Source organism: Mastacembelus armatus, chromosome 21 (assembly GCF_900324485.2).
Source record: "Mastacembelus armatus chromosome 21, fMasArm1.2, whole genome shotgun sequence".
Lineage (NCBI taxonomy): Eukaryota > Metazoa > Chordata > Actinopteri > Synbranchiformes > Mastacembelidae > Mastacembelus > Mastacembelus armatus.
Window position 1 is genome coordinate 14,004,343 of NC_046653.1, and position 23,453 is coordinate 14,027,795.

At 41.3% G+C, this 23,453-nt stretch overlaps 3 protein-coding genes across 6 annotated transcripts in view; 2 read left to right on the top strand and 1 right to left on the bottom strand.

Moving 5' to 3' along the window:
- Positions 1-88: 88 nt before the first annotated feature.
- Positions 89-3,645, top strand: dhrs9 (dehydrogenase/reductase (SDR family) member 9). Of its 4 annotated transcripts, none has more exons than XM_026295529.1 (5): positions 89-365; positions 1,580-1,896; positions 2,572-2,830; positions 2,922-3,085; positions 3,321-3,645. In XM_026295529.1, the coding sequence occupies exons 1-5, from the start codon at positions 343-345 to the stop codon at positions 3,542-3,544; spliced, it is 987 nt and encodes a 328-aa protein (XP_026151314.1). In that variant the 5' UTR covers positions 89-342; the 3' UTR covers positions 3,545-3,645. The 4 variants fall into 4 exon arrangements, with proteins under 4 accessions (XP_026151314.1, XP_026151316.1, XP_026151315.1 ...); XM_026295531.1 differs by having other exon boundaries at positions 89-337; XM_026295530.1 differs by having other exon boundaries at positions 90-486.
- A 2,807-nt stretch (positions 3,646-6,452) lies between these two features.
- LOC113122980 (retinol dehydrogenase 7) lies at positions 6,453-9,157 on the top strand. The gene is given in 7 exon segments (XM_074933705.1): positions 6,453-6,482; positions 6,540-6,900; positions 7,841-8,022; positions 8,024-8,100; positions 8,659-8,787; positions 8,789-8,820; positions 8,907-9,157. Coding segments are annotated over 7 exon segments (1,062 nt in total).
- Positions 9,158-9,238: 81 nt separating this feature from the next.
- lrp2a (low density lipoprotein receptor-related protein 2a) overlaps positions 9,239-23,453 on the bottom strand; it is a 43,255-nt gene continuing 29,040 nt past the window's right edge. Inside the window, exons 49-78 of the mRNA XM_026294756.1 lie at positions 23,097-23,392; positions 22,004-22,670; positions 21,248-21,418; positions 20,927-21,150; positions 20,579-20,756; positions 19,765-19,961; positions 19,419-19,664; positions 19,049-19,177; positions 17,834-17,953; positions 17,070-17,186; positions 16,507-16,623; positions 16,256-16,393; positions 16,023-16,145; positions 15,745-15,873; positions 15,289-15,420; positions 15,058-15,189; positions 14,792-14,935; positions 14,522-14,687; positions 14,299-14,427; positions 13,989-14,212; positions 13,685-13,864; positions 12,869-12,988; positions 12,593-12,683; positions 12,378-12,445; positions 11,754-11,871; positions 11,484-11,604; positions 11,203-11,313; positions 10,539-10,655; positions 10,387-10,458; positions 9,239-10,294 (exon numbers count right to left, since the gene is read on the bottom strand). Of these exons, the coding sequence (XP_026150541.1) occupies positions 10,124-10,294; positions 10,387-10,458; positions 10,539-10,655; positions 11,203-11,313; positions 11,484-11,604; positions 11,754-11,871; positions 12,378-12,445; positions 12,593-12,683; positions 12,869-12,988; positions 13,685-13,864; positions 13,989-14,212; positions 14,299-14,427; positions 14,522-14,687; positions 14,792-14,935; positions 15,058-15,189; positions 15,289-15,420; positions 15,745-15,873; positions 16,023-16,145; positions 16,256-16,393; positions 16,507-16,623; positions 17,070-17,186; positions 17,834-17,953; positions 19,049-19,177; positions 19,419-19,664; positions 19,765-19,961; positions 20,579-20,756; positions 20,927-21,150; positions 21,248-21,418; positions 22,004-22,670; positions 23,097-23,392 (4,948 nt within the window). The 3' untranslated portion in view covers positions 9,239-10,123. The remainder of the gene's footprint in view (positions 10,295-10,386; positions 10,459-10,538; positions 10,656-11,202; positions 11,314-11,483; positions 11,605-11,753; positions 11,872-12,377; positions 12,446-12,592; positions 12,684-12,868; positions 12,989-13,684; positions 13,865-13,988; positions 14,213-14,298; positions 14,428-14,521; positions 14,688-14,791; positions 14,936-15,057; positions 15,190-15,288; positions 15,421-15,744; positions 15,874-16,022; positions 16,146-16,255; positions 16,394-16,506; positions 16,624-17,069; positions 17,187-17,833; positions 17,954-19,048; positions 19,178-19,418; positions 19,665-19,764; positions 19,962-20,578; positions 20,757-20,926; positions 21,151-21,247; positions 21,419-22,003; positions 22,671-23,096; positions 23,393-23,453) is intronic.

Consider the following 23,453-nt stretch of genomic DNA (forward strand, 5'->3'; position numbering starts at 1 on the left):
CGAATGAATTGTCTAGCTCGATCAAAGATTTTTCTAGGGATTTATATTATATTTTACAGCAGAGAGTATAGAAAGGTCAAACACAGGAGGGTTGACAGGTGAGTTTTAGTGAAATGACCTCATAGGGCTGGTTCACACTCCTCAGGTGGAGGTTAGATTAAAGCCAGCTGGGTATAAACACCTAAAACCTGCGGAGAATAGAAGTTATTCCACAGACGCATCTGTTCGTGTCTGTGTCGTGTCGTGTCGTGCCGTGTCCGGAAGGTGCTGCTCGCCGCACATGGTTTGTGTGGAAAAGAAGCCAGGGGAGGACAAATATAAAGTCCCGGAAGTCACGGTGAGATGGCACCAAGCGAAGTAACACAGTAAGCGGACAAATCACAGTCATACTATCGCTGTTTTCTCTGGAGGTTTCCACCCTGCACAGACTGGGATCATTAGTAGATCGGTGGTTTTCTGGCCCAGTGTCTAGCGGTGTGTGTCTATGTAAGTCAGTTGTGTTTTATTTTGCAGGACTTTAGTCTGGACCACGCTTCGTCCACTGGTGGAAATGTCGAAGCTTTTCAAATGGAATAATTTAGTAATGCGATCACGTTAAATGAGCGTCCATCGGTGTGTCAGACTAACGTCATTTAGTTTGCGAGCCAAGACTTAATTAACCTTCTGAGCTTTGTTGGTGTCACCATCACAAGATAAACGTGTTCTGAACTGGAGAAAAATCCAACCAGGCTTCTTAAAACCAATAATAAAACTAATAGGTGGTCGATAATCTTTACTGAGTTTAAAGTGGCCTGTTGCTGCAGCAGCTTCAGGTTTGGGCGAGTGGACTAAAACATCAGAGGTGAAGGATCCAGCAGCAGAGGTGGGCTGGCTGTGTTCAGAAAATCTTAAATGATTCGTGGATTAGTTGATCAAGAGCTTTTTAGATCATGTATTAAACATTTAAGGTGAGTCCTGATTTATCTTAGCACCTGTAATTACAGGTAAACTATATTTAAAGTGATTTTCTCTAGTTACAGGTCAGACATCTGAGAATGTGCTGGTTATAACAGTGGCTTCAGAAACTACACAGACCCTTCAGTTTGTGTTGCTGATTGTTTTGAAATTGGAAAAATGAACTTTTACTATGTAATATTTAGTGTCTTTGGGCTATTGGTCAGACAAAACTAGCAGTTTTGTAAATGTCACAGTAAATGTGGCCATTTTTTTCTTATTTTATAGATGATGAATTGAGAAAATAACTAGCTGGTAATTCACCCACACATATACACAGTTAATATTGGAGTTAAAAGTCTATGTTGTTTTTAGATGAGTGTGGATATGTAACAAGAATCAGTACAGCTACAACTCAACAACAGCGCAATCAAATAAAAGTGACAATAAATTCTCTATCAAAAGCTGAAGATTAGATCTCTGCACATTTGAAGGATCCCATTTTATATTTGACATTTGGTTTCAGTATTTTAGACCATTTGTCTTTTCCTATTTACGTTCTGTCATAACCATGTTAATATTGGAGTTACTGGAGCTACTGCATGGTTTAAAAATCTTTCATACAGTGGTTTCTTTTCTGCCCTAGAAACATGGTTCTGTATGTACTTGGACTGGTGGCTCTTTGGTTCGTCTATCGCTGGTACAAGGAAACCAAAAGGGTCCCTGACAAGAAAGGTAAACATGTCTACATCACTGGCTGCGATTCTGGGTTTGGTAACCTCCTTGCAAGACACCTGGACAAGCTGGGTTTCTGTGTGATTGCGGGCTGTTACACTGAGAAGGGTGAGGACGAGCTGAAGAAGATCTCCTCCGACAGACTGACGGCCGTTCATCTGGACGTGGCCAACTCTGAAAGTGTCAGCAAAGCAACAGCTCTGATCAAAACTCTGGTTGGACAGAAGGGTGAGTGGGTATGAGGTGTTTATTCTTGGAACAGGTCAAAATTTGTAGAAATACACTTATTTTATTTCTTTACTGTGAAGCAGTCACAGTAGCCTGGCTCTAAAACATAATAATCATAAAACCAAACAAAGTAACTCATATCTCATTTCAGTCAAAGAGTAAAGAAAGTATTTTATACTTTTATCTGTGTTTGTGTTCCAGTTATTCAGGTTGTTTGAGGTCAGAGTGTGTCGGTGGTTGCTTTTGATGCCTGTAGATGTCAAAAACAGGAACTGTAGGCTGCATATTTTAGTGACAGCTTTGTCTTGGTTTGATAACTTTTCCAATATGTTCCTGACTGCTTCTCAGACAAGAAATTGTCCAGCAAAGAACTCCCATAAAAAACAAATTATTCTTACACTTTGTATTGTTTTTTCTGGGTTTTGTTACTTTTTGAAGCTGGATGCAGCTTCATATTTATCACACATACATTAAAATGGCATCAATCTTTTGATGTAGCTCTCAGAAGGAAAGTGCAGAATCATATGTCCCTGAAATGTCAACATTTTTCTCTAACTCAAGATTTGGGTATTAACATAAAAAAAAACAAAAAACTAGCACATACCTGATGCAGTGATTTCAGTTCTGGGTGTTGGGTGTTATCACTCTCACATTCTTGTGCTCATGTTGCTCCAGGCCTCTGGGCGGTTGTGAACAACGCTGGAGTCTCTTTGCCCTCTGCTCCCAATGACTGGCTCACTGTAGACGATTACAAGTCCATGCTAGCCGTCAATCTGTGTGGAGTAATAGATGTAACGCTGAGCGTCCTCCCACTCATTAAGAAGGCCAAAGGCAGAGTGGTGAATGTTGCCAGCGTGTTTGGACGAATCAGCCCGTTTGGTGGCCCTTACTGTGTGTCCAAATACGGAGTCGAGGCATTCAATGACAGTCTGCGGTGAGAGGAGATGATTTTTCTTTTTTTTAAATTCTGTTTGTACCTTATTGTGCCTTCTGGATTTCCATCAAAGATTTTTCTTCTGTTTTAGTCTAAACATGGCACCGTTTGGGGTGAAGGTCCTGTGCATTGAACCGGGCTTCTTCGCAACAAATGTGACGAATGGCGTGTTGGTGAAGGATAACCTGAAGAAGCTCTGGGACAAGTTACCTCAGGATGTAAAGGACGACTATGGACAGACATACTTAGAGACAAGTGAGTCTCCATCTTTATAAATCTTTAAGAGATTCTACTAAACAATAGAAACACAGGTGATTTCACTGCCAGATATGTAGTTCTGGTAGAGCCTACTACTTTAAAAAGGAAAAAAAAAACTTCATCAGATATTAGCATGTAGTGATAAAGTTTCTTCCATTCAGCTTTTCTGGAAAGAATTACCCTGTAACATAAAGTGCTGTTCTGAGCTGTATGTGAAATGTTTATCTTTCAGCTCTTGTACAGTTGGATGAAAGGTTCAGGCAGTTAAAGGACTCAGACCTGATGAAGGTTGTCAGCTGTATGGAGCACGCCATCGCCGCCGTTCATCCTCGTACTCGTTACTCTCCTGGATGGGACGCCAAGTTCTTCTGGTTACCTTTTTCTTACATGCCGAGTTGCATCTCTGACAGATTTTTTCTTAAATATACCCCCAAACCAAAAATATCTGTACTGTAGTTTCAAATAAAAGAGTTATTGGGTAGGACCAGTTTATATCAAGATCACGTTTGTCTTTGATTCACTGTAACAAAGTTTGCATATGAAGCTTTATACCATTAGTACCATTGTTTTCTGTAATGTAAAACATGTTTGACAGGCTCACTCTGTTGATTATAAGGTAAAATCTAAATTCTGTACATGTCAATGACACCACATACAGTGGCCTTTACCATCATGTTTTGAAATTAAAGGAGAATGACTGCAGATAACAGTTTGTTGTCATATGCAGAGCTAAAAAAGGTTTTTAGCGTTAACATTGCCAGGGATGAGGCTTGTCTAAAATCATCAGGAAGACTATTCCAGATTTTAGCTGCATAAAACTGAAACGCTGCTTCTCCGTGTTTAGTCCTGACTCTGGGCAAGAACAGAGGGCCTGTCCATGATGTTCTGAGTTCAGCAACATGTCAGAAATGTACTGGGGTGATGAGCCATGAAGAGACTTATACACAAGCAGTGCTGTTTTAAAGTCTGATCTGTTCAATGCAGTGGCACAGTGAATCAACTGGTCCATCTTCACCTGTTGTGACTGATATGCAAATCTGAGCGTCATCTGCATAGTTATGGTAGGACACATTATTGCTGCGTATTAACTGGCCTAAAGGAAACATGTAAAGGTTGAACAAAAAGGGTCCTAAGATGGACCCATGGGGGACCCCACATGTCAAGGCCATTTGGTCTGAGACCGTTACCAATTTCAATAAAGTACTTCCTGTCTTCAAGATAGGACTTAAACCATTTAAGGGCAGTACCAGAGATGCCTATCCAGGGTCTAAGCTTTGTAACAGGATCACATCGTCCACAGTGCCAAAAGCAGCACTTAGATCCAACAGTACTATAACAGAGACTCTGCCGGCATCGTTGTTCAGACGAATGTCATTTGTCACCTTGATGAGTGCAGTCCCAGCAACGTTTGTAAAACTACATATGCTTCCAGATTTTACTGAGAACGGATTGGCACAACACTCGGTAAGACACAGACACATCTCCATCTGAAGGGCTGTAGCCATGGTATGTTTGCATTATTCTGTTCCACAGTTTAAATTAGTATAAGCCCATGCTCATATATGACACCCTGAACAGTTAGTATCTGGAACTGAACTATTGATTTTGCTTTTTGGTCTACAGATATCTTGAGTGGCAGGGGAAAGTAATTTTTTTTGGACAAGCCAGTATCCTGGGCCTTAGATCCCACTTTTCATGTTTTGGGTGAACTGACCCTTTAGTTCTAACTGGACATAATTTTCCCTTATGTAGCATATTTTATTTTAACTTGATTCTTTTTTGTTGGATAATGTGATTTTGATGGTGTTTTATTTATTTTTATTTTTTATGTATTAATTTAATTAGTCAAGTGATTCATTTTTTAATTAGTTGATATAAAGCCTTTAGAAAGGGTATCATTGGGGAGGCAGAAATCGAAATATAAACCTGAAAACTATCAGATCGGGCTTGATGTTGCATCAAGGTTATTGGATTTCGGCCAGGGGTGGCCAATCCCGGTCCTTGAGGGCCACTGTCCTGCTTGTTTCCAAACTATCCCTGTTCTACCCACAGCTCATTACCTGGATCAAGTGTGTTCAGCCAGTCAGCAGCTGGGGGATACCATTTCACTTTGTCTTCCCTCAGTTCCACCCTTATCTGAGATGGTATCTTCCAGATTCTAATGGACTGAACACACCTGATCCAGGTAATAAGCAGTGGGTAGAACAGGGATAGTTGGAAAACAAGCAGGACAGTGGCCCTCGAGGACCAGGATTGGACACCACTGATTTAGGCGGAATACATACAGTGTTTATACAGTGCAGGCTCTGCATTATTCCCTTAATGTTAAAGCCATCGGCTCTTTAAAATGAGCAGCCCCCAGTTTGTAAACAGGATGAAAAACTAAATAGCTTATTTCTTTATCTCTCATTGATACGGACCATGCACCACACACAGTGTGCGCTCAGGTGTGCAGTATTTCCACCAGTCAGTGTCCGTGATTGATAAGCAGGATGATGCACAGTCAAGTGTCAACTACAGAGTGTCTACAGATGTGTCATGGGCCCAAACACAGGCAACATAATGGACAAACGACTAGAAGGAATAGTTTAATATACAAGAAAATACAAAGAGACAACCAGAACACAGGGAGACAACTAGAACACAGGAAGACAACAACAACAACACAGGGAGAAAACTAGAGCACAGAGAGACAACTAGAACACAGAGACAACTAGAACACAGAGACAACTAGAACACAGGGAGACAACTTGAACACAGGGAGACAACAACACAGAGAGACAACTAGAACACAGGGAGACAACTAGAACACAGGGAGACAACAAGAATACGAGAAGACAAGTACATGTTGAAAATAAACCAGCAAATGAATACACGACAACAGGGGTTAACAAACAAAAACACAAGTTGACAGCTGGACAAAATAAAAGACACAAAACAGGAAATGAACAGGGATCGTGACAAGAAGAACAGCAGAAGAAATCGTCTTTCACTGTGGGGTCAGCTGTAGTCCTAGTCCTGCACATTGACCCGTTAGAGCCACACACACTGCTGATGTGTTTAATGTAAACCAACATGAGGCAGGAGGATTTTAGTGAACATTCAGAATGATTTGGAGTCGGTTTAACACTTTTGAGGGGATTCCTTGTCCCACAGCTTTAGGAGGCATGTGATGACAAGTACTAACATAACATATAATATTTATATATTTAATTATGATTTATTTATTGATTGGGAGGGACGTGTCCCCACAGAGGCCACGCTATAGACATAAGTGGAATTAATACCTAGTAACGTTGTTATATTGTGTGTCGTGTTGTGACTCCAATACAATCTCAAACAACGTTTCTCCGCTCAGATCTCAATGGACAGTGGAGCAGCACAATTATTAGAGGTAAATTGATTTCTATATTTAGATATTAATCTCTATTTCCATTCTTTTTATACAAAGCTGAAATGTTTCCTTTCGGAAGTCAAAGATGTCACATTGGTGGTTCAGGTAATCCCGTCCCTTCTGGTCCTGTCCTGTGTTTTACTTCTGGCGGCCTTCATCAGACACTCCCTCAGGGTTGACGGCTTCAGCAACAAGTGCGTGTTCATCACTGGCTGTGACAGCGGCTTTGGGAATCTACTGGCCAGACGGCTGGACCGAAAGGGTTTGCGCGTCATAGCCGCGTGTCTGACGGAGAAAGGTGCATCGGATTTGTCAGCAGCGGCCTCCCCCGCGCTGAAGACCCTCATGCTGGATGTTACGGACAGCGAGAGCATCAGGAGGGCGGCGGAGTTTGTGAGCAGAGAGGTCGGAGAGCGAGGTGAGCCGGGAGGACAGCAGGGGGTGGGCTCAGATAGGGTGCCAGTCAGAGTGAGGCACTGGAGGAGATAAAGACAACCTGGGCCATCCCATCATCGACCCGTCAGCCTCCTACACAGGAACACAGGAAGGTTTTCTTAGACATGAGCCTGCAGGTTGATAAGAAGTCTACCCTGACCTGAGTGGAAACTTTTAAGAAGCTTGTCAGATCCAGTGGATTACCTCACATTTCCAGTCTGGACAAATGACTTGAACATCATAGAAGATCCCATTAACTTTTTAACTGAAGAAACTTGACCGCTTTACATCAAATAATCATCAAAGATGGAATCAGATTGTATTCATCAAATAGGAGTTGATTTTGGTGCAGGTGTCCATACAGTAAAACAGATTAGAGAATTTAAGATTACAATATAAAAATGTGATATGGGTAAAAAGTATATATGTATATTACCAGTGTAAACATGCAAAAACAAAAGGCAGTATTGTACAGTTGAGTTTACAGAGGCAAGGCTCTGCTTAATGTGTTCAATGGTTTGGCAAAAATCAAATTAGTGGTTCGATCAAATGTGTGAAGTTGTTTTCAAATTTAAACTTCACAGCGAATCTGCTCCTGTGTGTGTTCTCACAGCCCAAGACTGTATGTTTATTACAGCAGCCTGTGTTGATGGTTGTGTTTAGTTTAATGTTGTTATGGATTTCTATGACTAGTTGAGCAATTTAACCAAGTAACATAACAAATTATTCAAATATATTTACAGAAATGTAAGAGTGTGAACTGGCAACCAACCATTCTCACACACAAACATTTATCAGTTTGTTGTTTCAAATACTCCATGAAATAGTCGATAAACTGTGTCTGATGCATGTTGATGAGGAAGCTAAGTTGAAAACTGCTGCCACTAGTGATTGATAATTATCCCCACCTCTCTCCTCTGCAGGTCTGTGGGGGCTGGTGAATAATGCTGGCAGGTCTGTACCCATCGGCCCAACAGATTGGATGCAGTTGGAGGACTTCACAAAGGTTTTGGATGTGAATCTCATAGGGGTAATTGATGTGACACTCCAGTTTCTGCCACTCCTGAAGAAAGCCCAGGGCAGGGTGGTAAATGTGGCCAGCGTTTTTTGGCAGACTCTCCCTCATCGGAGGAGGATACTGTCTGTCCAAGTGGGGAGTGGAAGCCTTTTCTGACAGCCTCAGGTACAGCAGCATGATGAAAACTGACGTATGGCATACCCTCTTAGATTAAGACATTGGTCTACTAGTTGAAACAAAACTAATCTGGAGTTTAATGTCTGTGAGAGGCAATTTAGCTTTCAGACAGCAGCCAATATTTATAAATAGAGAAGAGTGCACAAGGAGACAGCTTAATGCCACAGCTAAAACAGTCACTAAAAATATACTCACTGAAGAAAAGGCAGAACTGATGGATTGAAAGATGAAACACAGTGTAGAGATCTTTTTCAGAGATGTTTATAAGTTGAAACTACTGGCTGTGACTGGCGTACCAGTTTTTGGACTTTTTTTAAATAATCCATTTTAATTGAAATGTTGGATAATTTCATCATTGAACAATGATTTAAATGAAAACATGTAGGGGAAATCAGATGATCACTCATCTGAAATTTCCTCCTTTTTTAGGGTTTCGAGCCAAGTATGTTGGGAACGACTGGTTCATTTGAACCTACTTTTTAAAGAAAATCCCATACAGAGAAATTTAAAAAAAACAAAACATTCTAATGTGCATCCTCTTCGTAGGAGGGACATGCAGCACTTTGGCATCAAAGTGAGCATTATCGAACCTGGTTTCTTCAAGACAGGCGTGACACAGCTGGATCTTATTGAAGCTGATCTGAGGAGGCTGTGGACCCGTCTCCCTCAAGATGTCAGACTCATACGGAGCTACATACTTTGATGACTGTGGGTAGAAGTGCAGTTACTTTTGATCAGCTGCAGTGCCAGGTAGATGTTAGTAATGATAACTTTCATTTGTTTTTACCTGTCAGATGTGAAAGCTCAGGAGTTCTCCATGGGCATCTTCTGCTGTCCAGATATTGCTAAGGTGACAAGGTGTATGGAGCACGCGTTGACTGCCCGTTTCCCACGCACACGTTACAGTGCAGGTTGGGATGCAAAGCTGTTTTGGATTCCTCTGTCTTACCTCCCTTCATTTGTTTCTGACTTCGTGATCAGCATGTTTCTTCCTGGACCTGCAGAGGAAAGAAACAAGCAAACAATTAATAAACCACAAAACTGAACTCCTGACACCACTGACAGTGTGAAATAAGACAAGACATATATTATGACAAAAAGGTTTTAAAAAAGTGGGAAGACTGTGTATCAAAACAGGAAATTTATTCATTCATGTCTCAGCAGCAGCAATTTAAACCATATGGACATGTTGATCAGATACAGTTTGAAGTGTCCTCATTATGATGCAAAATAAATCACTCTATAAGAATTTATTCACCTTGTTTATAAAACCACTGTCTACACCTGCATCCTCAGGGCACGTGTCATGGGCACATTCAAGTATTGTTCCAAACTCTTTTGGCCATTAATCCAGTATCATTAATATAAAACAATCATTTGATTTAAAGTCACAACCTGTGCAGAAAGTACAATAAGTATGCTTTGCACATGTATTTCAGCTAATGCATCTGTTTATACTGGAGCACATATCTGAAAAAGGAGTTGAAATCCAAATAGTTTTGTCTTGCTTTAATTTTTCAGCCCTGAAATGAGGTATATCAACATGAAAGATGAAGTAAATACATCTTCAGTTTTGTTCAGCGGCAAAAATATCCAATGCGTTTCTCCAATACCCTTCAATCATATAAGTACTGTACATTCAGAATGCAGCTTATTTTTTATGTGTTACTGTGTTTATGTTGGACTAGCCATAAGATTATTTTGAAGATTTTTGCATCAAAATCTTACTGTTCAAATTTACAAATATACAACATATTTATTAACATTTCTATCAGCAGCTTCAGTGCAAAGATATACATAATGTATATCAGAACAAAGAAAAAAAACATTAACACAAGAATTGGCATAAGAAATGTCAGAAGGCATAGTCACAGGAGACGTTTTCTTCATTCTATAGACATGTATTTCTCTTTCCTAAAACAATTTGAGATTTGTACACAGGCTGCATAAAAAAATAAATTCTGTGCAAAGTGTGTTTTCTTTTTTCTCAATTCCCATCTGAGACGGGGGGTTATATGTCGCTGTCCTCTTTGACAAGGTTAGCTGTGTCTTTGAAACTGTCCTCGGTTGGCGAGAAGGTGCTAGGACGATCCCTCTTTTGAGGTTTGGCAGGTGGGACAAACGGAGAGGGCTCAGGGGCAGAAGAGTCCCCACTGCCGTCTACAGGCTTTTCATCTTTCATCTGCAAATCAAAGCAGAGAGTAAAAAAAGGATGAAAAATTACCTCAAATTTATGTTTAGTGTAATTGGTGTCTTAATATTTTTCGTACTCACCTCTGAGTACGAAGGGTTTTCAAATGTGGTACCTGGCTTTAATTTTCGTTTGAATAAGCTCCACTTTGACTCCTGCAACAGAACACAGGTAAGGTGACATAACAGTCGATTTATGTGGACTTACTCTAAATCTACTGTATGAAGACGCTCACCTGAATGGGTTTGATGCTGACGGAAGATGTGTTCACGATGCCTGCACTCTGATCACCGCGATACGCTGGATTCACAAAGTTGTTCTCTAGCTGTTCCCCGCTCACGTTCACAGTCACCTGTGTAGAAGTACAAAATGCATAGTTGTCGTGACAACTGAGCTAATTGCCTTAACAAATTACCCAAATGTGTCATGGCCAATGGTTATTAAAATATTCAGGCAACCCTCAGGAGGCACCAGCACATTCATAAAGTCTTTACTGATGTTGCATCATCTGCATAAAAGACCAAAACATACTTGAATCTACCCTAGTTCTTCTTTCATGCTCCATAGACAATGTTCTTACCATAAATGGCAAAATGTCATCAAAACCTGAGGTACTTGTTATGTTCATATAGCATTAAAAAAAAAAAAAAAAAAAAAGGACAGCTGTGTGCTGGACTTTTTTTTTTATGCTGATAAAGTATTGGATAAAGATGAGGCTGATGATGTGTTACCTTTTGCCATAAACATAAAACTAAAGAAAATTACTTTTAGAAAATGTTTTTGTTTTGTTTTTATTTCAGAACATAAATGTTGATTGATTGAATTTATTTGTGGTGCCATGGTTTATCATGTGAATCTGTGTGACCACAAAAATACAAAACGATCAATCAAAACTGCACCTGTGTGGCATGAATAACAGCAGGGTCACCAGACCCTCCTGGAGCTGTGGCATATAGGGGGTTCTCAAATGTGATTGGCTGTCTCCCAGTTTCCATGACAAAGTTGTCATCCTGTGGGGATATTATATTGGTAAGACTGATTTTACAATTGGCATCACACCTCAAATGACACACTATTTGTTAACTTGCTGATACCAGCAGTTCTGAAAGGAAGGCTAAGATAAAAATTGTTAGTGAATATTTGTTTGAGAGTAAGATTAGTTATAACCAACAGGACTCACCATCTGCATGGCTGTGTCAATGAATGACACTCCAATGTGTGACGGTCCAAGGTCAACATTATCACCAGAGCGGAAAGTCACCCCATTCCCATTATCACTGGACTTCACCAAACTGCTGAGGCTGGATTTAAAAAAAAAAAAAAAAACAACAAAAAAAAAAAAAAACTGGACTTTGATGTAAATGTTCTATTGTGAGCATCAAGTCAGATTTCATCTGTTAAAAGATGCACTGAATGGAAGTAGCAGAATCAAAGCCGAGAGCTGAGATACCTGGGTAGTTTGGGCATGGAGGGGATGAAGGATCCTGTTCGTTTGTAGTTGAGAAAGACTCCGACAGCCAAAGCTCCAGTAATCATGATGATAATGACAGCCAGGAAAACAGCCACAGCTGAGCTCAGAAAAAGGTGAAAACATACAGCAGTATGAAAACTAAACACTTCCAATAGGTGTGGATTATTAACATTCCAATTCAGTTGTTCTGCCATGTCCATTACTGTCCATGTGTGGTTTCCTTAAGCATTAATTAGTTAGACAAGTTAAACGATGATAGACTATTTGGCTGTTTATTAAGCAAAAGTGCAATTCTGACCAGTCAACCGCTTTGGTATTTGCTTATCCAGACTGTTTTCTAAAACAAGCAAATGCCTTCAACCCGTTTGGCCTCGACCTGTGTCATTAAAGTTAACACCCTGTTACTGTACAGCAGCTCCCATGTGTCATCCAGTGTCAAAGCCTAACACAGGTTTTTGGTGTGTAAGAACTTGTTTAATCAACTATTCAAGTTACTGTAAAAGAGAGTCAGTTAAGTAAAAGAGTCTTTCAGGTGACTGCCACCAAAATAAAATCTTTGAATTCCTATTTATTATAATTACAACAGTGGGTGAATTACAATACCTGTTCCTGCTGGAGCACCCCTTGACTTCCCTATCTCACAGTAGCTCCCCACATAACCATATGGACATCTGCAGAAAGTAAGCATAAATGTCATTTTCTTACATGGGACTATAAGATCTTGAGTATCATGTGTGGAATAAAAAATGGCTAAAATATTAGCCATTACTGGATATGACTGATGGACTGGTATATACAGCACCTAAGACTACACTCACTTGCACTTGGGCAGATCACCTTCATCATTGTAGCAGGTTCCACCATTCATGCATCTACATGCAAGGGGCATTGGAACAGGCGGCTCAATGGCTGCAGGGGCAAACGGCAGGCACGCACAGAATCAAGAACAGCAGCACAACAAAACCGCAGCACAGACCCACAACAGCAAACAGGAGCAGCCAGGCACATGTGGATTTATGAATGAATGCAACACAACGGCTCACACAAGACTGCAGACGGACAGCTCATGCAGTCCGTGTTTTGCTTTTCTTTACCTGCGTCACATTCGTTGGAATCAAATTCCACCGGAGAGGAGCCTTGTGGACAGGTGCAGGTGTACCCACCAGGCCGGAGGAGACAGAGGTGACTGCACACATTCTTACAAGGATTAACCACTAAAGAAAGCAGAGAATAAAGAATGATGTTAACTATTGTTCACAGTAAGAACAAAATCCTTCTTGTAAATAAATTCTTTCAGGTGAGCTCAACTCATCAAAATGAATTCTTATTTCAATTCGTCTTCTCATTTTGCAGCAGTTGTGACCTGACACACTTCTAAAATAGATATTTCGGTTAAATAAGGGTTAAATTAAAAACTACTTCTTTTCCTTCATCATACAGATAAATGATAAATACTATTGCCTCCTTTTTTCTGTATGTGACATGTTCCCTGTCACTGTGGGGTCTTTTGCTACACTTCAACAGTTTCTTTATTGACTTTTTAGTCAGTTCTTTTTTTAGTGTTTCTCTGCTCCTGCCAGCAGACTGCCTGTCCCTGCTCTGAAAGCTCTGAAAGCCTGTCTGTCCGGTCTGCTCTGCTCTCGAGCCTCTCTAGTAGGCAGATCATAATTTACAGATTAGTCCCATCTGTGTCAATCATCACACATTCTCTCTCAAGCACATGAAAACACACACAATGTACTGTCCTGGTTTGTAGTAAGAATTAAAATACTGCAAGTTCCCTGAGACAAACGTCCGATTTTGAATAGTTTCGATATTACAAAGATGAGCTGTTAAGACACACACCCTCTGTTGGAATCTGCTACATACCATCTGTACATACATATAAACAGTATGTGAAACTCTCTGACCTGAGTGGCTATGCCGATGCTCCTGGTAAATGCGGACTTGAGTCAGCCAAGGGTTGATGGTTAGAACTTTCACTTTATTTCCTTTCCCAAACTTGTTTGTCCTCCACACTTCACCTTTCTCTTTTGTCGTCCAGTACACATGCCCCTCAAAAACATCCAGACTGTAGGGATGTCCAATATCTGGAGCAGAGTTAACACAACGCACTTTATACTCAATCTTAAGTCACCTACACTGTGATTTAATTAAAACACTGAATTTAACAGTTCCCATGAAACTTCATGTCCTCTATCTTAGTGTCCTGACCTCCTGATATGATGATCTTCCTGTCTGTGCCATCAGGCTTAATGGACTCAATGATGTTTTCTTTGGAGTCACACCAGTAGATCCTGTTTCCATTCAGATAGTCCACAGTCAGCCCAGTAGGCCAGCCCAGATCCTCCTCCCTCACCAGCACCTCTCTGTGCTGACCGTCCATCCATGCTGACTCTATTCTGGGTTTTCTGCCCCAGTCTGTCCAGTACATCATTCTGCCAACACAGAAACAAGGCCTTATCAAGCTGCACAAAGGGATTAAGATACAACAAGCTCAAAGAGAAACTCTCAGATTTCATACCCAAGTGCTGGATTGACAGCAATAGCGGCAGGCTGGTCGAGGTCTGTGTGGATCAACCACTTCCTGTATCGCCCATCCAGTTTGGCCACTTCAATTCGATTGGTCCCTGAATCTGTCCAGTAAATGTGCCTGTAAAAGGCGATAAATGTTTAGTTACCCATAAAAAACTTCAAGATATCTTTGTATAGATGTATAAGTCATAGTCATAATCGTGGTGAATTACCCGCCAACCCAGTCCACAGCAATGCCATCAGGATTAGAGATGTATCTCAGGTTCAGATCCACCTCCTTTACTGGATTGTTACCATGGTCATCAAATGTGGTCATGTAGGCACGTTTGATAGAGCCAAACTGAGATCCCCGACCCAGAACTGTCCAGTACACAACACCTAAAGCATGTAACAGGATAAAAGGTTATCAAAACACAGAGACCTTGTTGCTTTCATACTCACTGCAGCCAGCGACAACATTAAAACTTCTACAGTAATCTTACTGAGGTCTTGTCCCTCTGGGTCCCACAGATAGTCCAAGGCTTGGATGTGCTCGGTGTTGTCCACATAGTCTGAATACGCCTCAGACGACAGGTTGTAACGACGGATGCGAATGTTGTCTGGCAAAAGCAGCACTGGTGGGTTTCCTGTACAGAAGTGCAGTAAATGCTATTAGCAATTTCAATTCCATGTTATTCTTTCATGAGAAATTAAAAAGAACATTTGTAATGATTTTTTTTTTTTTTTTGCACGAATGCCATGCTCTTACCCTGGGCAGCACACTCTGTACCATGCGGCTCTCCAAATGAGACAAAGCCTTCGGCACAAAAACACTCGTAGCTGCCTTTTGTGTTTTTGCACTCCTGAGGACACGTCCCGTATACTTCGCACTCATTCACATCTATTTCCAAAATGAACAAAAAGACAGAGAAAAGCGTGAACTGAAGTAGCATAATAATTCTGTTTAAATGCAGTACATGATTGATTAATGGCTGTTCACCTTCACAGGTGTGTTTTTCTGTTGGTCTGGGCTTGTAGCCAGGCGTGCAGGAGCAGATGAAGCCTCCCTCTGTCAGATCGGTACAGTTGTGTTCACAGATGTTTCCACTGCATGTGTGCCCGCTGCCATGGTCTGACGGGCGTAGATAAAACAACACATCATAGTCAACAGAAGAGACTCACTCGGTACAGTGCATTATTTAAACTGCTTATAGTATGACCAGCTAAAAATCAGTCAAATTTCAATCTTCTACATATACCTCACTATGGGACCCCAGTTATGGTGGACTTTTCAGACCTTTCAGAATTTATAGTACCTGCAGCTACATTATAAAGTTGTCACTAAATATTTCTGGAAAGTGAATGTGTATATATCATATTTATGTGCATTATTATTATTTTAATATCAATTTTGTGTAGAGCACGTCCTGGTATCAACTTTTCTAATGCTACTTACGGCAGCCAAGCTCATCTGACTGGTCTCCACAGTCGTCATAGTCATCACAGGCATACTGTAGGGGGATGCATTGTCCATTACTGCATTTGTACTCATCATCTGTGCAAGGGCCATGTGTGGGACTTTGGCCTAGACAGGGAAAACCACATTAACTCAGAAGATGCTGTAGATTCATTTAATTATGTGAATTACTTTAGTTTGGGTAAATAAATCCACCTACTTACAGAGTCTCTTAATATTAGTATAATAATCTCTACTACAACAAGTTTCACACATACAGTTCTCCTGTCTCTCATCTGAGCCGTCCCCACAATCATCAATAGAGTTACAAAGCTCATGGCTGTAGATGCAGCGATTGTTGTCACAGCGGAAACGGAATGGAGTCTCACACTGGATGTCCACTGTGGATGAACGGAAACAGATTTAAATATTTAACACAATAACATATAAAGAAACTTGAATAAAGTTTGGGGGTTTTTTTGTGAGCTGGACATGTGTTTATGTTACATACAGCAGAGGTGGAGCTCCTCATCTGAATTGTCTCCACAGTCATTGTCTCCATCACATTTCCAATTAGGCTGAACACATACATGGTTCTTGCACTCAAACAGAAAAGGGGGGCAGTATGTGCCATTGGGAAAGCGAGTTGCTGAAAGTCAGAATCATTTTGTCAAACTATAATAAATCTGTACTTTAATTCACTGTGATTTTTTTCTGTGACATGGTGTCCACAGGAAAAACTATTAAATTTGAGACACTCACGACATAACGCTTCATCTGTAAAGTCCAGACAGTCTGCATTGCCATCACATTTGAATCGTTCAGCGATACAGTGTCCACTGCCACACTGGAAGGAGCCAGGATGACACGTCCGCAATTCTGTAACATAGTCAAATGGGCACTAAACGTAATATTACATTTCATATGGAACTATCCTCTATAAAAGGATAAGTAGCTTTGGCTACCTGATCACAATAAAAACATTTTAAATTAAAGACTGTAAATTTGACAGTACCTCAAATACCCAAATTTTTCCTTTTTCTTACATGAGACATTCCCCTTTACATCGTGTCTGACTTAGAATAACATCTATATGGTGTTCAATAAGACTTCTAAAACGATCTGTCCTGCACTCGGCCATCACTGTCTGGAAGAAATCTTTCAGCTCTACCAGAGTGAATGAAGTCTTTTTAAATAAACTATTATTGGTGGTCTTTTCTTTCTATCCCTCAAAAGTTGAAGCCTTAGTGCTTCTTTGTTTAGTGCTGCTCACGGTTACTCACAAACAGCCAGACCCTGAGCCAAAACAAAGAACCTCCACTTACCACAGTCCCTTTCATCCGAGTTGTCCTCACAGTCGTTGTCATGGTCACAGACCCAACGGTCGGGAACGCAGCGTAGATTATCACAACGAAACTCGCTCTCCGTGCACGCACGCGGAGCTGAGAGCAAACATGAAAACAGTCATTTCAGTGTGGAATCAAGCAAATGCAGAACTTACAAAAGTTACGTTGTTCAATTTCCACATTAGAAAAACATTATTCCGACATCTAACGCTTGGAGTCTGTTTTAGACTGATCAGCTTTTAAACATTCCTCGAACGTGTAACAATGCATTGTGACATAAAGAAAAAACAAAAACGCCCAGACTTGCCAAAGTGACATGTAAGGACTTTACTCTGCAGTAATCCTGCAATTTCAGGCTCTCTCAGGCAACAACAAGAGGAGTGGCACCAACGTCATTTTACCACGTTCATAGTTTCTCATTGAAAAGCTACATCATTCTAAATAAATGGCATAATCTCAGACATATTTAGGGGCAAGAGGTGACAGACTCCCTCCATTCTTTCTCTCTGCCATGCTGAGGGCAGCATGTTTCTCCGGCAGCTGATAAGACTACCTCTCTCCTCAATGTCAGAAGGAGTGTTAATCCTTTTACAAAACCCTCCCTACTGTCTGATAAAATTATAATAGCTACAGTATTTTTTGTCATCATCACTCATATTTCATTTAGACAGTTCACAGAAGATACGTGGAAGCTCACAGCAAACCCTCAAACACCACTGACTGAGTGGTAGTGCAGCACTCACTGCAGCTGCGTTCATCAGAGCTGTCCCCACAGTCATCGTCTCCATCACATCTCCATCTGAGCGGGATGCAGCGGTGGTTGTCACAGCGGAAGTCTCCATTAGGATCACATGTCACTTCATCTGGGGATAGAGTGGACACACACAGTTGATGTTTTAAACATTAGGTTGTGAATGACACTGAGCACTTTGGATTCCTATTCTGGAGGTCCATGGGGTTTGTAACTAACTCTAAAGCACATTTTGACATCGCTAGCAAATACACTATAGCATATTCATACATAAAAATATGTAGATAAAGAAATACATAATATAAGAATTTTTTTAAAAGTTTTTTAGAGGAGAACAGCGGGTCCATTTATCAATCAGAGCACCAACTGGATGATGTGACTGCAAATTTTTAGGCTTTTAAGTAATATGAAACTGTCAGTTTGAAATGAAAGGCATCTTGTTTTTTTAATTAAACTGCAACAGTCCTAGAAGGAGGAGAGCAGCATGTCTTAGACAAATGGATGACCTCTATCCATGTCAGTTTGTTTCTGTAGAGGATAAGACTGCCTGAGATGAGAAGCACAGAGGGGAGAGGAGTGGAGGAGAGCTGGTCTGAGCCATCTCTACCACACGGTGCTGGGGGTCAAAGATAGAGCAGAGTTACTTGCCCTGCCCTCCTAGCTCTCCACCTGGCCCAGCCTGCTACATTCTTACAGGAAGATTAGGACGGATCTCCCCTCCTGCACAGGCATGGCACTAATGGAGCGAGGGCCTCTGATAAGAGATGGGAGGGCTGCAGCGCATGTGTTTGGATCGTAGCAAAGTACAAAGAGACTTGTGTGAACCCTGCCCCCACGCAAGGACAGAGCAAGAACATGCATATATGCAGACCCATTCCACTGGACAGCTAATAAATCTGTGGTACTCTCAGAGAGAAGCAAATTATGGGGGAGGGTGATTGGTGAAACCCACTCCATCAGAACCCCCCCCCGACTATCTAACTGCGTAATGCTTCACCAGAAGCTTGGGTGTTGGCTAATTTCCCTTCACTCACCACTTGAATACATACTCCTCTCCTCATCCTGAAATGCTTTAAAATTTCTCTACCCTCATCTTACCATCAGTAAACAGTAATAAATGTGTCTTTTAACATAAGACCTGATAGTGATAATGACAAACAATCTTCAAGTCACTGCAACAGTTCTCTCAAGGAGATAAAAGACTCACCACAGCCCTGCTCATCACTGTTGTCCCTGCAGTCATTCTGGCCATTGCACACAGACCACAAAGGCACACATCGATAGTTGGTCTTGCAGTCAAACTCTGTGTGGTTGTCACATCGATATGCTGGTCCCACTGTGGAGAAAACAAGTAGCAAAGACAAGTAATGAAGACAAGGTTAGCGCAGTTTTATAAATAAATTAAGTCTAAGCTTAATGTAATATCTGTACCTGCAGCTGAGTCAAGATATATATTTGTCTGTCTTTACTCTTATGTCACATTAAGAGATCAGAACATTGAAATGTTGCTCTTTGTAAAATTAAAGAAAAACCAATGAGTGGTGTAAAAAAGGAGAAATAAACTATATAGTCCGTACTGCACTCCTCTAACGGTTCATCAGAGTTGTCACCACAGTCGTCATCGACATCACATTTCCAGGTCTGGGGGATGCAGCGTCCGTTGCGGCATTTAAATTGTCCAGGACGGCATGTCCTGGTGGAGCAGTGGGAAGGGTCCTCATCAGACTGATCACCACAATCGTCCTCACCATCACACTGCCATGACTCAGGGATACACCGTTTATTTGCACACTGCCACTGATGGGTCTCACATTGATGTGTAGCTACAGGGAAGACATATTGAAAAACACAAATGTGAAAACACCCAGTACTTAATATTTCAGCAAATAGCTACCAAAATGAGAGCCAAGGGAATACACATACCACACAGCACAGGATCTTCATCTGAGCCATCATGACAGTCCCGGTTGCTGTTGCAAAGGAAGTGTGGACTAGTGCAGTTGCCGTCACTGCACTGAAACTGTCCGAGCCTGCAGTGGCGAGTTGGGCAGGTGGAGGGCTCATCCGAGCCGTCCCTGCAGTCCCTCTGACCATCACATTTCCACCAGATAGGAATACATCTGTTCGAACCGAGGTAGGCACAAAAATTAGAGATTTATTTGAAAATGCATTTAATAGTGCAGACTACAGAATGTTACATACATCTATTACATAAAACAAACTCCCAAACAGATTCCTTAATTCCATTTTGTGTTTCAAAACATCACGCTCTCCACATTGCTTTGAGCATATGTACCAGCTATATGGATTTTTAACACAACTGCAGTTATATAAACATACAAAACACTACCAAGAATATCTGAAGCCTCTATCAACCTCATCTCTACACTATCTGTGCACATTTTGTGCAACAAAAGAGGGATTTTGTGAAAAATCTCATGATAGCACTATGACAGCAGGGGGCACTGTTTTTCCAAAGCAATGACAGCCAAAAGCGTTCCAAGCGTTTTCAAGTTATCAAAATTATGATGAATGAATGTGAAAACTGGTTCTGGGATTCAGTTTAGTCCTCAGTGAAGTTAAAGACACCATAAACACACAAAATAATATCAGGGAGCAGGAGCTATTGTGTGGAGAATTGTGATTATAAGAAATAATCTATCATGGTCAGTTTGATGGTGATACACAGATGTTTAAAATGAGGTATGTCACATAAAAAAGAGAAACTTTGACAAACCGTTCATTGTTAGCGCATCTGTACTGGGTGCTGGTGCACATGGGAAGGCATTGGGTCACACCTCCTATTTTGACATTCAGGAAATGGTCTGGGCACTCACAGGTGTGTTCTTGCCCCCCATGACGGATCAGACACAGGTGAGTGCAGCCTCCATTGTTCACAGCGCAGGGATTGTTTACTGTCAGAGGAAGAGCCATAGTCGGTCAAACAATCTCAGTTCAGCACAGCTGTGTAAATACAGACCAGGTATTGTTCATCTGGTAGTATCTGTATTTAAATCAATTTAATGTTGACACGTCAAGACAGCTCTTTTGTAAACAAAAGTTACATGACAAAAAGCTCACTCACCAATAGGCTGTCTGTATGGGTGGCATACATGGATGTCAAACGGTCTGTGTGTGGTGTTAACTAGGGCCTGACGACCAGAGCCGTCATACTTGTTTCCTTTCTCCACTGTGCGTGTGTTCCAGTCAGTCCAGTATACAGTGTCCTCAAACACAGTCAGGGCAAACGGGTGCGGCAAAACGCCATCATACACTGTGTGTCTGTGTTGACCATCCAAGTCTGAGAACCTGAGGAAAGAAATAAAATTGAAAGGGTTACTGGTCTCACTGCGCTTGCTCTAAGCAAGAAGAAAGAATGTGACCACATACTGTCAAATGCACATACTCAATATAATTGAGGTGAGCATCAGACCAGTAGAGCTTGTCATTAGTGTAGTCAATGGTGATCCCGTTGGGCCACTCTATCTTGGTGGTAATGATAGCCACCTTGTTGGTCCCATCCATTCCAACACGGCCTATAAAGGCTTTGTCTCCCCAGTCTGTCCAGTATACAAATCTAACAGGAACCCAAGAAAAGCACTTCGGATCACATGATAGTCATACATATGTCAAGAAATAATCTTTCTGTATATCAAAATATTACAAATAATAATATTCAACAACAAACAAATGGTAACTATTTCACCGGTCTTAATAATCCCAGTAAATAATTTAAAAAATATTAAAAATTATATTCTCAATAATAAATGCCAATTTGCTTTAGTGTAGATCAGAAGTAGGTAAACTAAAACAACAGCCTCAGAGATTATCCTCCACTCTTCTACATAGTTCTTTTCAGAAAATATCCAAGATACTTATTATGACATCTCAGGACCATAAAATAAAATGCTACATTAAAATTTAACTATAAAATTACAACTACACATTACTACATTACAATAACTATAACTACACATTAAGTCAAACTAAGTTGAAATATACATAGCTATTTTGAAACACATATTTCTACCAGATACCAATATACTACAAAACCCAGTATAGGTGATAGACACCCAGAGAATAACACATTGGCACAGCCAATTCATTCATTTACCGATCAGGCTCTGTCATAAGACGTCATTCCTCATTGCCACATACTCACCCATATTTGGGATGCAACACAATGCCTCTGGGGTTTTCAAAGCAGAAGGTGTTATTGGCATCAACACAGTGTTCAGCCAGTTTCTTCACAAATCGACCATCTAGTTCAGAAACTTTGAGACAATCCAAGAAGCTGTCCACCCAATAGAGTTTCCTGGCTATCCAGTCAACAGCAAGGCCCTCCCCATGAAGAACTCCATTGACCACCACTTCCCTGTTACTGCCGTTGTAGGACATCCTCTCTATCACTCTGCGGCTCACATCCGTCCAATAAAGACGCTTGTCAACTCGATCGAAGTCCATGGCCACCACACTAGTCAGGCCCTGCAGGATTAGAGAGTAGGCCTGTCCGTCTGTTGAGAGGTTTCTCAAATAATAGCGGTTGCTGAAGATGAGGTAGGGCGAGATGTTGCTGTTCTGACGGCAGCTGCGACCGTCAGGCTCTCGGAGGAATCCTGGAGCACACTTACACACGTAGGAGCCAACAGTGTTCTCACAGACCTGGCTGCACACTCTCGGTGTCTCTGCACACTCATTAACGTCGTCGCATGTTTTGCTGTCGGACATGAGGCGATAGCCAGGACGACAGGTGCAGATGAAACTGGTGGGTGTGTCAGTGCAATTGTGATCACAGTGATGGACAGATGGGTCTGTGCATTCATTGACACCTACGGTCAGAGAAGCATAAGAGCAGCAAAGTCATTAGTAAGGGCAATACATATCCTATCAGACCAACACATTCATAAAGAAATATTTTTTCCAGATTAAATTGTTTGCTTGAAGTATGCTAATGTCCCTCACTCTTTCCTTAACTATAAATATGAGTCGATCAAACACAATCAAAATCATAGTGTCCATCTGTATGTAGTGAGAATGCTACATGCTACAGTTATTATCTATCTGCAGCCTTAATATTATTATAAACAAAGCAGGAAACACAGTGTCCTGTAATCTGTTTTACAAGTTTACCTGCACTGCTTCCTGCAATTCTGTGACATTCCGCTAGAGGCAGCATGCACCAGCTGAACAATAACTCTCCAGCCACCGAAGGTTAAAAGGATATAGAACAGAACAGAAAATCTCATCGCACTCACCGCATCCCTTCTCGTCGCTGTTGTCAGAGCAGTCATCATTCCTGTTGCACACCTGGCTCAGGGATATACAGTGTCCATTGTCACACCTGAACTCCCCAGGGGGGCAGGTTGGTGCTGGTGTACGGCACATGTGCTCCAGCTCGTCAGACTCATCACCACAGTCATTGTCCCCATCGCAAACAAAGTCACGGGACACACAGCGGCCATTCTGGCAGGTGAACTGGTGTTGCTGACAGGGGTGGTAGGTACAGCCTTGCTCATCACTGCCGTCCCCGCAGTCATTACGACGATCGCACCTGATTTTAGAAGCCCATAAAAATGCACTCAAATCTCCAGATAGATAGATGACAAACGTTT